Source organism: Ceratotherium simum, chromosome 1 (assembly GCF_057802395.1).
Source record: "Ceratotherium simum simum isolate JZ-2026a chromosome 1, ASM5780239v1, whole genome shotgun sequence".
Classification (NCBI taxonomy): domain Eukaryota; kingdom Metazoa; phylum Chordata; class Mammalia; order Perissodactyla; family Rhinocerotidae; genus Ceratotherium; species Ceratotherium simum.
Genome location: NC_141900.1, coordinates 67204190 through 67219480, shown reverse-complemented (window position 1 = coordinate 67219480; position 15291 = coordinate 67204190). Strand labels below are relative to the sequence as shown.

At 36.5% G+C, this 15291-nt stretch overlaps 1 protein-coding gene across 5 annotated transcripts in view; it reads right to left on the bottom strand.

The window, feature by feature from the left end:
• The window catches only part of ANLN (anillin, actin binding protein), a 123723-nt gene that overhangs the window by 26217 nt on the left and 82215 nt on the right, over window positions 1–15291 (bottom strand). For 4 of the 5 annotated variants that reach the window (XM_087429525.1, XM_087429533.1, XM_087429536.1 and 1 more), the window contains exons 6-14: window positions 14267–14457; window positions 13880–13987; window positions 7906–8032; window positions 4706–4816; window positions 3737–3975; window positions 2640–2785; window positions 2207–2354; window positions 1428–1563; window positions 615–797 (exon numbers count right to left, since the gene is read on the bottom strand). In XM_087429525.1, coding sequence (XP_087285651.1) covers window positions 615–797; window positions 1428–1563; window positions 2207–2354; window positions 2640–2785; window positions 3737–3975; window positions 4706–4816; window positions 7906–8032; window positions 13880–13987; window positions 14267–14457 — 1389 coding nt within the window. The remainder of the gene's footprint in view (window positions 1–614; window positions 798–1427; window positions 1564–2206; window positions 2355–2639; window positions 2786–3736; window positions 3976–4705; window positions 4817–7905; window positions 8033–13879; window positions 13988–14266; window positions 14458–15291) is intronic. The other variant, XM_087429548.1, reaches the window with a different exon arrangement.

The window sequence follows — 15291 nt, the reverse complement described above, 5'->3', positions numbered from 1 at the left end:
AAAAAAAAAAAAAAAGCATCTAAAATTTAATAAAACTTTAAGTTTGCTGTAATTACTCTGTCCTGTTTTCAGAACCTGGTGTCATATTCTCCTTTACCAACTTTGCTTATACATGATTTTTAGTAGAATACATAGTTTGGAAAAGTTTACTTATTCAATGTAGAGGGGACAAAGAGAATAAAATTTCAATAGAAGTATCTACACTGTGGTGTTCTTTACTCCCACAACCAGTAATTCAGGATTTATAGAACAAATTTCTATAATGGGGTGAATTTTAAATAGAATAAAGTAAAATAAGTTATTTTAGATGTCCCAATACTTTCCACAATAAAATTAATTAATGAAAGTCGAATGATCTGCTGTATCAGGATAACTCATCTTAGGAAAATATTTTATGTTGAAAACTATGTTTAATTAGCCTTACTTTCAGTTAGAGCCATGTTTGTTCTTGTGTGGATCAATAAGCCCATATATGAAATTTTCCCTTGGTTATTTTTATACACATATCCTCATAAAAGGAACTAAAGACCCAAGATACAAGCTTTACATCTTTATCCATGCTCTACTTATTCCCATTTATGATCTAGAAGTGATACAAATAAAAATCACCATACCTGGTTTCTGAACTGTACTGCAGACAAAATCGGCTTTTAGAGGCAAGCGGATTTCTGACAAAGTAACTGATCCTTTGGACGGGACAAACTCACTTTGGGATATGGGACCAGCCTTATTCTTCCTCTGAGGCCCTTCACTCTTCAATTTATTCAGTTCATCAATCAAAAGTGTTCTCTTCTCAGCTATGTAAAAATATGCAAGTTAATATTTCAAACATTAAAACTGCAACTGTTTCTAAAACAGACCAATTCAAGAAAATGCACTGATTCGGCAATTATACATAAGACCAAAGATGAAATCAGTAACTCTTTCTTTATACAAACAGGTGGTAGGCAGTTGGGTAAAACCATGATTGCTCATCTGTTTACCAAGTCCTTATAATTTAATACTTCAACTTTTGGTCAGTTTTCCTGTGTGGTATAATCTCTCCACCCTAATATACGCTGTCATCCATCACCACACATACACACACAATAAAATTCATACACTTTTTTTAGCTATACATACATAGATAGGTACAGAAATAGTGTGTATATATACAAATATATGCATATATTCATTCTTGACATACTCTTCACAACTACATTTCTTCAAATGCATTCCAGTATCTTTCACGCTTTTATGCAAACTACAGCTTTTACGTAGAGTTTTCACAAATCTTGTAAGTATAAGGAACAAAAAATAGATCAACTGAAACAGATTATGAGAAAAAGCCCTTTCTCTAAAATTAGAGATTTCTGAATATACTAGACAAAATGAGTTTTTCCTGGTTTGAAATTGTGTTGGAATTGTTTCGGGTGTATCACACATACTTGCAATTAGAAGAAGTCTTTCCGCTTCAGCTTCTTCTAGTGACCCTTTTCCGTGATCTTCATCAACACAACAGTTAAGAGCCTGACTAGCTTGATAGATCACCGTCTGCTGCAAATTTATCTCATTACTGAGTTCCTAGGGAAACCAATGAGAGGAGAAAAAATTCACATTTTTAATCACCATTTTTGCTTAACTAATCCAATTGGATAATTTCCAAAATTTCCAGAGTAAAGTCAAAATGTTACAGTTTCACTGTTCAAGTTTCTACATTATGCACAAAAAACATTTAATGTGCTATAATAAACTATAAACATTCTTCCTTATGAAAAGACTTTCAACTCATACTTATTAAAATTATAATTGGGGCTATGTCCAACAAGGTAGAGATTTAGAAACTATCTGATTCATTTTATTTAAATTACATGTATGTTGTAATTTTGTAAATGTTTTCCTTAGTGTAAAAGAACCTCTAAGAGCAAAATAAATTTCACCTTTCACCATCATCTAATTTATCATTATACTTTAAGGATACATATGACAAACACGTTTAAAAATAAATATTTCAGCAATATCAAACAAGATTCCAATTTTTCCAATTAAGAGGAACTTTCTCAAATTAAAGTGAATTCAAGAGCAATTTACTGAGCCCCTGCACATCAGACACTGTCCTGGTCACTCAGAGTACAGAGGTGAAGGAGGCTGGGCCCTTGTCCTCAAGGAGCTCAGTCTCATACAGGAAACATTCCAAACCCAAAATCCTTTCCACATAAGTACATACCTGCATTTTCTGTTTGATATTAACTTGACAAGAAAAGGCATTCTTTTTTTCATCCAGTTTTGAAGTAACATCTTCCTTCCGAACAATCACCTGCTTTATTGAAGGACGTTCTGTTTCTTTGAATCTTTGAGATCTATATGCATCAATGCTTCAGGAAATAAGTTTTACTCTATTAGAAATCCAGCAACACACTAAGTACTCTCCTTTATTGAATATATCAGCAGAATTTGATATTGACATTGAAATATATCAGCAATTGAACACTTCACCAGAATGGAAAATGCCAGTGGGTAAAAGAGAGGCTGACAAAAGTTATTCCAAAGTTTTATACAGATTAATTATTAATAACATTATAATTACAAATAACACAACTTGTTGCGTCACTCTAAACCATGACTCTCAGTGAGTGAATGCCTTCTAAAAACGTTCTTACCTGTAAGGAAGATCACGCTCTTCAGAACCAATGCTATCACCAGACTCAGCTCTAGGGACACGGGTTCTTTGGAATTTTCCTGGCTTTGGACTTTCATCACTTATGCTGGTGTCTTTCAATTCCAATCCAGGTGAGGAAACTAAACTCTGCAGGGAAGCACATCAGATATCAGTAGATTTCGTGGATGACATTGATTCTAAATGATAATTCTGAGGAACAGAATGAATTCTTCTCTATTGTTAGGAAATAAACATCCAATAAGTCGACTGATTCATCATAAAAACAAGGCAAACTAAAATAAGTTCCTAAAAAGTAAATGAATAAATAAAAGTTCAAAGACAGCTGAAATCTACACTTGTAGTTCTTTTTAAAAATATTTCTAGGGCCAGCCCAGTGGCATAGTGGTTAAGTGCATGCACTCTGCTGCTGGCGGCCTGGGTTAGGATCCTGGGCATACACCGACATACCACTTGTCAAGCCATGCTGTGGCGGCATCCCATATAAAAAAGTGGAGGAAGATGGGTACGGATGTTAGCCCAGGGCCAGTCTTCCTCAGCAAAAAAAGAGGAGGATTGGCAGATGTTAGCCCAGGGCTGACCTTCCTCACAAAAAAAAAACATATATACATATTTCTAATTGAATCAATTTCCAAACAAAGCTGCAGTTATTCAATTTAGGGTGATAGCTAATAACAGTAGTTAGCTCTCAATAAATGTTAGTTACCTGTCTGGTGCTAAATACTAATATACTAATACGATTTAATATTCACATCAACCCTATGGTGTGGGCACTATTTTTAACACCATTTAACAGATGAAGGAACTAAAGCAAAGAGGTTAAATAGCCTGACCAAAACATCAGTAAATGGCAGAGCCAGGATTTGAGCCCAAATGTCGGCCTTTTAAGCCATGTTACAGTTTGGATTTTATCTAAGTCAACAGGAAACCACTGAAGAATTTTAAGCTCTCTTTTAAGAGAATTAACATCGGGTTTGCAAAATCCCCTCGGCTACAGAGTGCCAAATCCCCAAACACCAACTAAAACAAAAGGAGATCCCAATGCTACTTAGTTTCTGTCTACATTTAGTCTTTCCTTACCTCTGGACTTACCACACCAACTGTCTGTGCTAACGGAGCAAGTAAAGACATTGAGGAGATATTCAGTGCATCTTCCTGTTCTTCGTTGCTTTCTGCTTCTGCTTGATCCATCTCCTCTTGTCTCTTTTCCACATCTAGTTCACCTTCCTCTAGGACATCACTGAAGATGTCATTAATTACTTTTGAACTATTGATATCATCATCATCATCCACGCTCATCTCAATTTCACGTACCACTTCTGAAAAATATTTCAATAGGTGAATACTGTAATTCAGACCTTTAAGAAGTAAACGGATAGCAGAGAAGACCTAACATTCATATGCTTACTAAGTAAACAGGAAAAAATGCCCAAGAAAAGCATCTTCTAAACAAAAAGAATAATAAAATATTACCAATACATGAAACCAAAATAATTTTCAAAGTTCCAATAACACTGTCTAAGCAATGAAGGTTGGAATTATCAAAAGCTGATTCAATGCTTTGGGTTTAGGAAAGAACATTAAGTAAGAACTCAAACTGCAGGATAATAGCCAAAAGCCACAGACTTACAAAAAATATTCTTTCAAATAACTCTTTTTTCTATTGTTGAGAGCTGCCTTTTCACATGGCAGTCAATAATAATGATGTTAAATATTAACATCATTAAGGGCAGGGTTCACAAATAAGCTTCAAGCGCCTTTAATTCCCCGAACAGTACATGCAGTGTGTGGAAACAGCAGCATATTTCCTTTCCCCATGAAAGCTGAGTGATAGCCTTAATCAGATTTTCACAGGGGTTTGTGACCTAAAGATAACTGGTAACAGTACTATATCTTTGTGGAACCGAGAGTATTTCTATAGAAAAAAAAACAAAAGCACAAGATATTTTGAAATACAGAACACTGTATATTTGAAGATGTGCTTCTACCAATATATTATTTCTTATACTGTGTTCAGAGTCCATAAGAAATAAAGAATAAAAAACTAACCAGTCTGCTGCTCAACCTTTGGGTCTGATGTTACTTTTAAGGACTTTTCCTCTTCCAAAAACAATGTTATTCTCAAAGGGCTAGACTTCGTCATTTCACATTCAGTGAAATCTAAAAAAATTTCAAGAAATATCATATTAACATATATATAAGAACCTACAATTTTTCAGTTAAGGAATCTTATGTATCTTTTTTTCTAATTATGAAATTATGCATTTCAAATCTAGAAATGTATAAAGTAGAGAATCCCCCAAAACACCTGTCCTCTCTTCACTTTCCCATCTCTCTCTTCCTCTCCACCAAGAGAAAGGGGACACCACTATTACCAAGTTATTGTTTGTTCTTCCAGTTTCCCCTCTACGTATACATATGTGTATATCCTTTTGTTTTATTAGAAGGTGATCAAATTATACAGGCTGTTCTGCAATTTGTTTTTCACTTTAAAAGAAAAGTGTCAATAAAAACATTTAACACAATAGCAATAGAAGGAAACTACCTCAACATAACAAAGGCCATATATAAAAAGCACACAGCTAACATCATACTAATCGTGAAAGACTGAAAGCTTTCCCTCTAAGTTCAGGAATAAGACAAGGATGCCCACTCTCACCGCTTCTATCCAACATAGCTTTGGAAGTCCTCATTAGAGCAATAGGCAATAAAATGAAATGAAAAGTATCAAAATTTGAAAATAAGAAGTAAAATTATCTCTGTTCACAGATGACATGATCTTATATATAGGAAACTAAAGATTTCACAAAAAAAACCTGTTAGAACTAATAAACAAATTCAGCAAAGATGCAGGATATGAAATCAACACAGAAAAATAAGTTGCATTTCTATACACTAACAATGAATAATCTGAAAAGGAAATTAAGAAAACAATTCCAATTATAATAGCATCAAAAAGAATAAAATACTTAGGAATAAACCTAATGAAAGAGGTGACAGAACTGTATACTGAACACTACAAAACATTGCTGAAAGACATTAAAGAAGACACAAATAGATGGAAAAACATCTCAGGTTCATGGATTGGAAGACAATATCGTTAAGATGTCAATACTACCCAAAGCTATCTATAGATTCAATGCAATTCCTATCAAAATCTCAATGGTATTTTTGGAGAAATAGAAAAGTCTACCCTAAAATTCATATGGAACTTCACAAGACCCTGGACATCCAAAATAATTTTGAAAAAGAACAAAGTTAGAAGACAGACATTTTCAAAACATATTACAAAGCTACAGTAATCAAAACAGTATGATACTAGCATAAAGACAGACGTATAAGCCAATGGAATAGAATACAGAGCTCAGAAATAAAATCTCACACATATGATCAAATGATTTTTGACAAGACTACCAAGATGATTCAACGGGGAAAAGAGAGTCTCTTCAACAAATGATGTTGCAAAAATTGGATATTCACATGCAAAAGAATGAAGTTGGATCCTTATCTGACACCTTACACAAAAATTAACTCAATATGGATTAAAGACCTAACTGTAAGACTCAAAACTATAAAACTCCTAGAATAAAACACAGAGGAAAGGTTTCATGACACTGGACTTGCTAATGATTTCTTGGATATGATACCAAAAGCCCAGGCAACAAAAGCAAAAATAGGCAAATGGGACTACATCAAACTTAAAAACATTTGTGCATCAAAGGACACAGTCAACAGAGGAGAAAAGGCAATGGGAGAATATATTTGCAAATCATGTATCTGGTAAGGGGCTAATATTCAGAAGATACAAAGAAGTCCTACAACTCAACAACAAAAATCAAATAACCTGATTAAAAAAATGGGCAAAGGACTTGAATAGACGTTTCTTCAAAGATGATCTACAAATGGCCAACAACATCCAAACGATGCTCAACATCACTAATCAGAAAAGAAATGCAAATCAAAATCATGATGGTCTATCATCTCATATCCATTCAGATTGTCACTATCAAAAAAAAAGAAAATAACAAGTATTGGCAAGGATGTGGAGAAATTGGAACATTTGTGCACTGTTGGTGAGATTATAAAATGGTGTGACTGCTATGGAAGACAGTAGGATAGTTCCTCAAAATATTAAAAATAGAACTACTATATGATCCAGCAATCCCACTTCTGGGTATATAACCAAAAGAATTAAAAACAGGGTTTCAAAGAGATATTTGCACACCCACGTTCATAGCAACACTATTCACAATAGCCAAGAGGTGGAAGCAGCCCATATGTCCACTGACAGATAATGGGTAAACAAATGTAGTATATATACACAACGGAATATTCTTCAGCCTTAAAAAGGAAAGAAATCCTGTCACATGCTACAACATGGATGAACCTTGAGGACATGATGCTAAATTAAATAAGCTAATCACAAAAAGACAAATACTTTTGTACGATTGCAAATACAAGTGTATGATTGCACTTGTATGAGGTGTCTACAGTAGTCAAATTCATAGAAACAGAAAATAGAATGATGGTTACCATGGGCTGAAGAGAGGAAGAAATGGGGAGTTATTGTTTAATGGGTATAGAGTTTCAGTTTTGCAAGATGAAAAAGTTCTAGAGATCTGTTCCACAACAATATGAATATACTAAATACTACTAAACTGTGCATTTAAAAATTGCTGGCATAGTAAATTTTAGTAATGTGTTTTTTACCACAATTTTAAAAAATATATATTTTTAACTGTCTATGATACATTAAATGTCATTACATACAAAGCTACCTTATTCTTGTAAGCAGCTACATAATATATGACTGCATATATTTATTTAAACAGTCTTCTACTGGTGGGCATTTAGGTTACTTAAATCTTATTACTATTACAAATGGAGCAACAATTAATCTCTTTGCACATACATCTTGGCACACTAGTTCTAAGAATTCAACTTAAACATTTACAGAGAAGCTGAATTAAAGAGTATGCACACTTTACAATTCAACAGATATTACTGAATTTTTCTCCAAAAAAAAGGTGTAGTAATTTACACTCTCATCAAGAGCATGAGTTCTCACTCTGGAAAGAGAACTAAGGAAGAAGCATATTGCATGGCTAGAAATGAAAAAATAAGTGGAAATGAAGAAATGAATCTATCATTTTACAATGGAGCAGCATTTCTGCTTTCCAATCCAATTCTCAAAACTATGGTAGACCAAAAGCTACATTTTAAGTGAAGGAGAAATAGAAAGTGCTGACCTGTAGGTTTTGAACTGGAAGGTTTTGCTGGTGTTTGATTTTCTGTCACCTTTTCTGTTACTGGAAGTGATGGGGTATTTGAAACAACTTGATGTTTTTTGAGGGGAGTGTTCTGACAGTGAATTTCCTGCAAAAAGCAAATGAAGAGATAAATTTTATTTCTCAAAACTAGAGATTTTGTCTTTTTTACATGCTATTAAGTGAAACAAACAAGAGTCATTATTTTATATAAGCTTCCTCATAACAAAAAAGACAATGTACATGAAAGGACCCAGACATGTTTAGAATACAAAAAGCCCTCAGCGCTAGTTCATATTCTTGGTAATTCCCAGTGTGTAAAATCTTTTTTAGAGATTAGGAGGAAAGAAAGAATGAAAACTCACATCAAAGTTCAGCTTTAGAAAAAACAATTCAAGTGAAAGCCACACATGGGGAAAAACAATTCCCCCATGTCACTATCTCATCCCACTTCTATAAAATCTAGCGACAGTTCCTGCACCAGGAGTCCACTTACTAGTTATTCAGTGGATAAAATGAAAACAAAACAAAGGACAAAAATCAGAAGAAAAGAAGAGAGAAGGAAAAAAAATCCCTTATACTGAGTCTTTTTTAATCATTTACAAGGCTGTGGAAGAGGAACATTCAATTTTTGTTTTTGAAAAAGTTTTATGATTAAAGCAGTAATTGAAATAATCAGAGTAAGAATAAGAATAACAGCAGCTAATACTTACATAGAGCTTAATATGTGCCAGCCACCTTTCTAAGCACTTCACATTATTGCCTCACTTAATCCTCCCAATAACCCTATAAATTAGGTACTGTTATCTCCATTTTACAGACAAGAAAACTGAGACACAGAGGAGTTAAGTAACTTATATACACAGCTAGTAACTGGTGGAGTCAGTTTACAAACCCAGGTATTCTTGTTCCAGAGCCAGTTCCAGACTACATTGTCTCTCAAGTTAGAAGAAGCTTTTAATGTACAAACACAAAGCAAACTACTAAATGCTGTGCTGTGGGCTGTTTTAAGGGTAGGCAAGAAGTTTGAGCAGGGGATGAAGATAGGGCAAATGCATTTCAGAAGTGAGAAGAATGGGCTGAGCGTACCTTGAGAGTAAAAAGCTTCTATGCTTTGTATACAGTAGGCACTCAAACATTTGTGGAGCAAATGAAAGAATGACTATGGTGGTGATGGAAAGCAACTACACTCAATCTCAACAACTTAAATCATAGCTGTGAAAACACAATGCCAAATAAACTCACTAAGCCCCACATCCTTTTCTTGTGGATCACTGCCCAACAATAAACGTAGTGATTAAAGGAGAAGGCTCCGGGGTCAGAAGGTCTGGTTAGAACCCCTGGCTTCACCACTTACCAGCTGTGCCATTCTTGAACAAGTGATTTACCTCCCTAAGCCTTAGTCCCTCACCCAGATAAAGGGGAATTATTGCCCAACTTACAATGTTATTGTGAAAATTAGATGATGCAATATATTTTAAAAGTTACCCATGAGGGGCCTGGCATATTGTAGGCATTCAATAAATATTAACTATTGTAATAATCTTATTATTTCCACCTTTTCCATTAGTCTCATCTGCATACTGCTCTGTGCTTTCTCTCCCATGAGTCAAAGTCCCCCCTGCACTGTCCTCTCCAAAAACCCTTTAATGTGTCCAAACAGCCCTCTTCCCTGGTGAACAAACTCCCCTACATCCTCATCCTCTTCACTAAATATTCCTCCCACTTTCTAGCTCAAATAGAAACCTGGCTCTCTTGTGAAGACAGGACTTACCCTACAACCCTCTGAAACACAAGTGGTTCTCTCCCCTAAACACTGACAACATGAGGGACAGCCTCTTCTCCTGTCTCTACTAATGCTTCCAAGCTCTTAGTAATCCTCTTTTAAAATCTCCTGCTCCTTTGAGGCTCAAGCTTCCAGCTTCGACGGCACTCCCCATTTCATTTCTTCTCTAGTCCAAGACCTCCCATCAGCTGGGGTGATATCAGTAACCACAAATACTTTCCAAACAACATCTTAACCTCTCAGCTACATAAACACTTCAGTTCCAAAGACCTTCACCACCACTCCAATTCAGCCATCACCTGATACCTGTTTCTTCCCTGAAATCCTAAATTCAAATATCCCACTCTAACCATACCTCTAATCTCTCTACCTCTCTTACTCGGGAATTCCTACCAGACTATGTTCTCGGCCTTATGGAGACCTCTGGTCATTTGATACTTTTCTTCCTGTCGCCCCTACCTATTTTCTTACATCTCCACCCAGGTTAGACCTCATGGCCCTTCACTTCAATCATCATCTTCAACTCCCTCACCTCAACTGTACTACCATTTCTCTTGTCTGTCAAAACCCCAATACTGGAACTACTCAATTTCTCCATATTTATTTCCAAGCTCTTTGGACATACCTAGAGAAAAACTCACAACTGTGTAGTTTGATTCCACCATAAATTTATGCTCTCACACCCCACCCAAGACTAGCCCCTAGTCCTTCTCTTCCCAAGCCAGCTCTCTCTTTCATTCTCCAGAGAGTATTTCACCTGTCACCTTCCCTTCCCTAAGGATGAACAAAACAGAAGCTATCAGACAGAAAGTCTACCAGTTTTCTGTCACCATAGCTCTAAAACTACCAGCCCCCAAACAATGCTTTCCGTCTTCCTTTTCACCACACCAGGAAACTGTCATAATCCTTTCTCTTCACTGTGCTCTAGAGTTCATCCACTCTTACCTCTTCAAAGATTTATCCCATCCCATCAATTATCACCACTTTCTCCTCTACCTTCAACCTTTTACTTTCTACTAGCTCCTTCTCATCGACTCTAAAATTGACTTAAGTCTCCTGAGAAAGAACAAAACAAACACAAACCACACTTTACTTCCTCATCTCCTTCCAGCCACCACCTCTTTTTCCCTCCCCTTTAGAACCCAACTTCTGAGGACTGCCTACACTCACTGGCTCTGCTCTTCACCCCTACTACCTGCATCTACTTCACTTGCTCTTGCCCAGTCACAACAAGCCCCTTATTTCAAAACCCAGTGGTCTCAGTCTAGTCCATACTTGACAGCAAACACTTGACAATACTGACCACTCCTTCCTTCTGAAAGGTTCTTGCTTCCCTTGACTTTAGTAACACCATACTCAACTGCCTTTTCCTCCTACCTCTTCAGCTGTTCCCTCTGTGGGAACCACAGTTGAGTTTTGAGGGGAGAGATCCCCGAACTCCTTATTACTGCATTCAGAATTTTGTTTACATGCATATGTGCAACTATCTGGGGAGGAATTCCACAGGTTTGTCAGAAATTATTTAGCACAAAATAGTTTAAGAACTGCTGCCCTATACTTTCCAGAAACAGAAGGAAAACTATGAGACTATGATATACTGGCAACCAAAGGAAGAAGGTGCCTCAAACAGAAGAAAGTGATCAACAATGTCAAATGTTGCTAATAGGTCAAGTTAAATGCCTGGAAATTGATTACTGAAGATCACTGGTGAATTTGACAAGGGTAGTGGTCCATGGAGCTGGTAGTGGAGAGAGATTAAGAGAGAAGGGAGGGGGTTGGCCAGGGGGCGTAGTGGTCAAGTTTGCGCTCTCTGCTTCGGTGGCCCAGGGTTCACAGGTTCAGATCCCGGGCGTGGACCTACACATCACTCATCAAGCCATGCTGTGGCAGCATCCCACATACAAAAATAGAGGAAGATTGGCACAGATGTTAGTGCAGGGACAATCTTCTTCAAGCAAAAAGAGGAAGATTGGCAACAGATGCTTGCTCAGGGCCAATCTTCCTCACCAAAAAAAAAAAAAAGAGAGAGAGAGAGAAGGGAGGAGAAAATTGAAAGCACTAAGTGGAGACAACTCTTCTGGAAGAGTTTGGATGAAAAGGAAGCAAAGAAAGAGAGGGGAATAGGGAGTCAAGAAAGTTGTTTTTGTTTTAAGATGACAGATAATAACTTGATGTATGCTGATGGGAAAGATTAGCACATTCATTCCTTCCTTCAAAAAAAAATTTATTGAGCTCCTACTGTGAGCCAAGCACTAAGAACAGAAATAGAGATGGATAAGGCTCTCATAGACAGTGGTGGAAAGCAAAGTTAAAACAATTACAGGAAGATAAATATTCCAGTTGAAGTAAATGCAGGATGACATAGGTGAAAAAAAGAGGGACGCCTTGGGAAAAGGGCCAAGTAAAAATTTCCAGAGGGGATTAAACTTCGACCTATTCTTAATGAAGGAGCTCACCACAGAGATACTTCATGCAGAGAGAAAAGCAAGGCAAAGACAAGGAGATCTGAAAACATGGGTACATTTGAGAAGCTGTGAATTTGCCTGTATGACAGGACTGAAGCACACACGCGGAGGAGCAGTGGGAGCAGCCGGATTCTGAATGATGCTAGATGTCAAGCCAAGCTCTTTACACATTTTCCTGATGATGGCTAAGAGAAGCTCTCCAGGATTTTAAGCAAGTGAATACATGAATATTTGCCTTTTAAAAATATTTCTCTGGGGGCCAGCCCGGTGGCATAGTGGTTAAGTTAGCAACCTCCACTTAGGCGGCCCGGGGTTCACCGGTTCAGATCCCAGATGCAGACCTATACACCACTCGTCAAGCCATGCTGTGGTGGCATCCCACATACAAAAAATAGAGGAAGACTGGCACAGATGTTAGCTCAGGGACAATCTTCCTCAAGCAAAAAGAGGATTGGCAACAGATGTTAGCTCAGGGCCAATCCTCCTAACCAAAAGAAAAACATCTATATATACATATATATCTATATATATATTTTTCTAGCAGCAATGGGTAAGATGAACTGAAAACAAGCCAAAGTAGAAGCAGGGTGTCCAAAACAAAGATATGTTAGTAATTAAGGTAACAGCAGAGGAAAATACAGAGGACAAGGCAGCTTGGTGACAGATTTAGAAAAGGTATCCCTGGATGTGTGTGTGTTTATATGTGTGTGTGTGCTAGGGGCCAGGAGATGGGAAGACATAGTATTAAGAGGAAGGAGCCAAGGAAGAACTCCCAGATTGCTTCAGATGACAGGGTACAGAGTAAAGCCCCAAGTGAAGACACAGACTACACGGGAAGATACTACAGCAAAGTGTAGAGAGCTCTACTAGCCAAGCAGGCCTTTGAGTTCAGGAAGAGAGAAGAGCACAGCATAGCTGAGCATCATTAGCCTTTCTGTGCTGGGCTGAAGCTAGATATAAGGATGGGGAAGAGATGTCCCAGGGCAAGGGAGAAGACAAAAGAGTTCAGATTGGAACTCTGGGAAATATGATTTGTTAAGCAAGAGAACTGACTTAAAAAAAAAAAAAAAAAATCAATCGTTTCTCAAAGAATACTGGCTATTGTTTTTTTCCCTACTGCTAACCACTTTAAATATAATTCTATTATTTTTAGCTTAAAAATATATCCTATCATAGTACTTTGTACACAGTAGGAATGTAAATGAAACAGAACATCGTTTACATTTACAAGTAGGGATTTTGTTGAAGGCTGATTAATGAAATTTGATAGGAAGTAATACAGGAGTAAAGAGAAACCTGGGAGGTATTTGGTGACTGAAAAAATTATGGATAGTCTAAAACTATGGTATTTGGGGAGAGGTATACAATCATTAATGAGAAAAGTTGATCCTGAGAAACATTTTAGAACCACATCTAAGCAGAATGTTAAAAGGAATCTGAAATCAATTGAATGATGAGAATAATTTTTTTTAATTTGATTTTAAATAGGTCATCAGTGAATACGGTAGAGTTTCACTGAAGGGGAAAATATCACGAGAGAAAAGCAGAGTTGGTGTGAACACTGAAGGAATTTATGAATGGAAAGTGGCATAGTTAATTGGAATAGGAAAATATATAAAGAATTATTTCACAATATAGAACCACAAGTTAGATCCCAGCCCTCCTTTGGTACCAAGTTCACTTTTATATTTCTTGTTCACGTTACCTGTTTGCTTTCTAGCTGTTTGCTTCTTGAGTTTTCGCCTTTTTCTGCACTCCATAAATTGCCCTTGTCAAATCGGCCACGAAGACATGCTAGTTCTTTTTCACGTTCCTAAAACCATCAAAAACTCTATTTTACACAAGAGCCAATAGTATGTTTAAGAATAAGATTGAAACACTACTAACTTTGCTTGTCTTTAGTTTCAAGATTAAGAAATTCACAATACATGTGGAATACCAGACAATAATATTTCTAATTTGAAATAAGTGAGACAGAGAATCAAGATGCTATCTACGTCAGACAAAAAGACTGGTACCAGAATTCATAATTTGATTTCTAGCTTCTATGTTGAGACCACGTAATGAATAACGTTAAAAGAGTAGGCCATACCTTCTTGAGCTGTTGTGCTAAATGCGTAGTAGATGAAGATTCGTTTTGCTTGAATAATCTTTCTTGGATGGCCTTTGTATTTGGAGTGATAACGGGGGTTCTATGGGGTGTGCTATGAGCTGGACTTTCTTTGCTGTGTTCTTGACAACGCTCTCCAAAGCGTTCCAGGAAAGGCTTAATTCCTGCTCCTCCTACAGAAAACACACACGTTTTTGGAGGCTATTCAGAATAACTAACAATTATGATTGCTATGGAAAAAGTTCTAAAATCCAGTACAGCTCCAAAATGCTTTGATTCTACTACTAATATTCATTCAGAAAGTAAATAGTATGAACATAGGTCAAAAAAAAAATTTTTTTTCATCATACTATTTACTTCCATGTCCTAAAATTTATTTATGGGATTTAGTTCTTTAAGAAAAAAAAAAGAAGAACTTTTAAAACATAAAGTGAGAGGACAGTGGGAATTAGAAAACCCTTAAACTAAATAATCAGAACCTAAATGATTGGAAATTGACTGCATGGTATTAATAATATAACCTAACCACAAAGTGTCCTATACATGATAACCCAACTACTTATATTTCTACAGCCCAATTTATTTTATCTTGCTTTTAGGAAGTCTAACATATAAAAATCCAGGGATGAAGTCCTTTGTCTCTCTCAAAAAGAAAAATGAGGGATTACACTTTATCAAAGAGTGTCTTGACTTTACAGTCTTAAAATAGTACTCATTTGAAACAGGTACATTTAAATGAGGTACATTTAAAGTAGAACAAATGGGATATATATCACCTCCATCATGAGGATGCTAGGGTCCTACTACATAAAAGGAGGTTTATCTATATCAGTAATTGGCAAACATTTTCCTATAAAGAGCCAGAGAGTAAATATTTTGCGCTTTGCAGGCCCATGAGGCCATTTGTCACAACTACTCAACTCTGCATTGAAGCATGAAAGCAGCCACAGGCAATAAGAGGGTATGGCTGTGTTCCAATAAAACTTTACTTGCAAAAACAGGGGAAG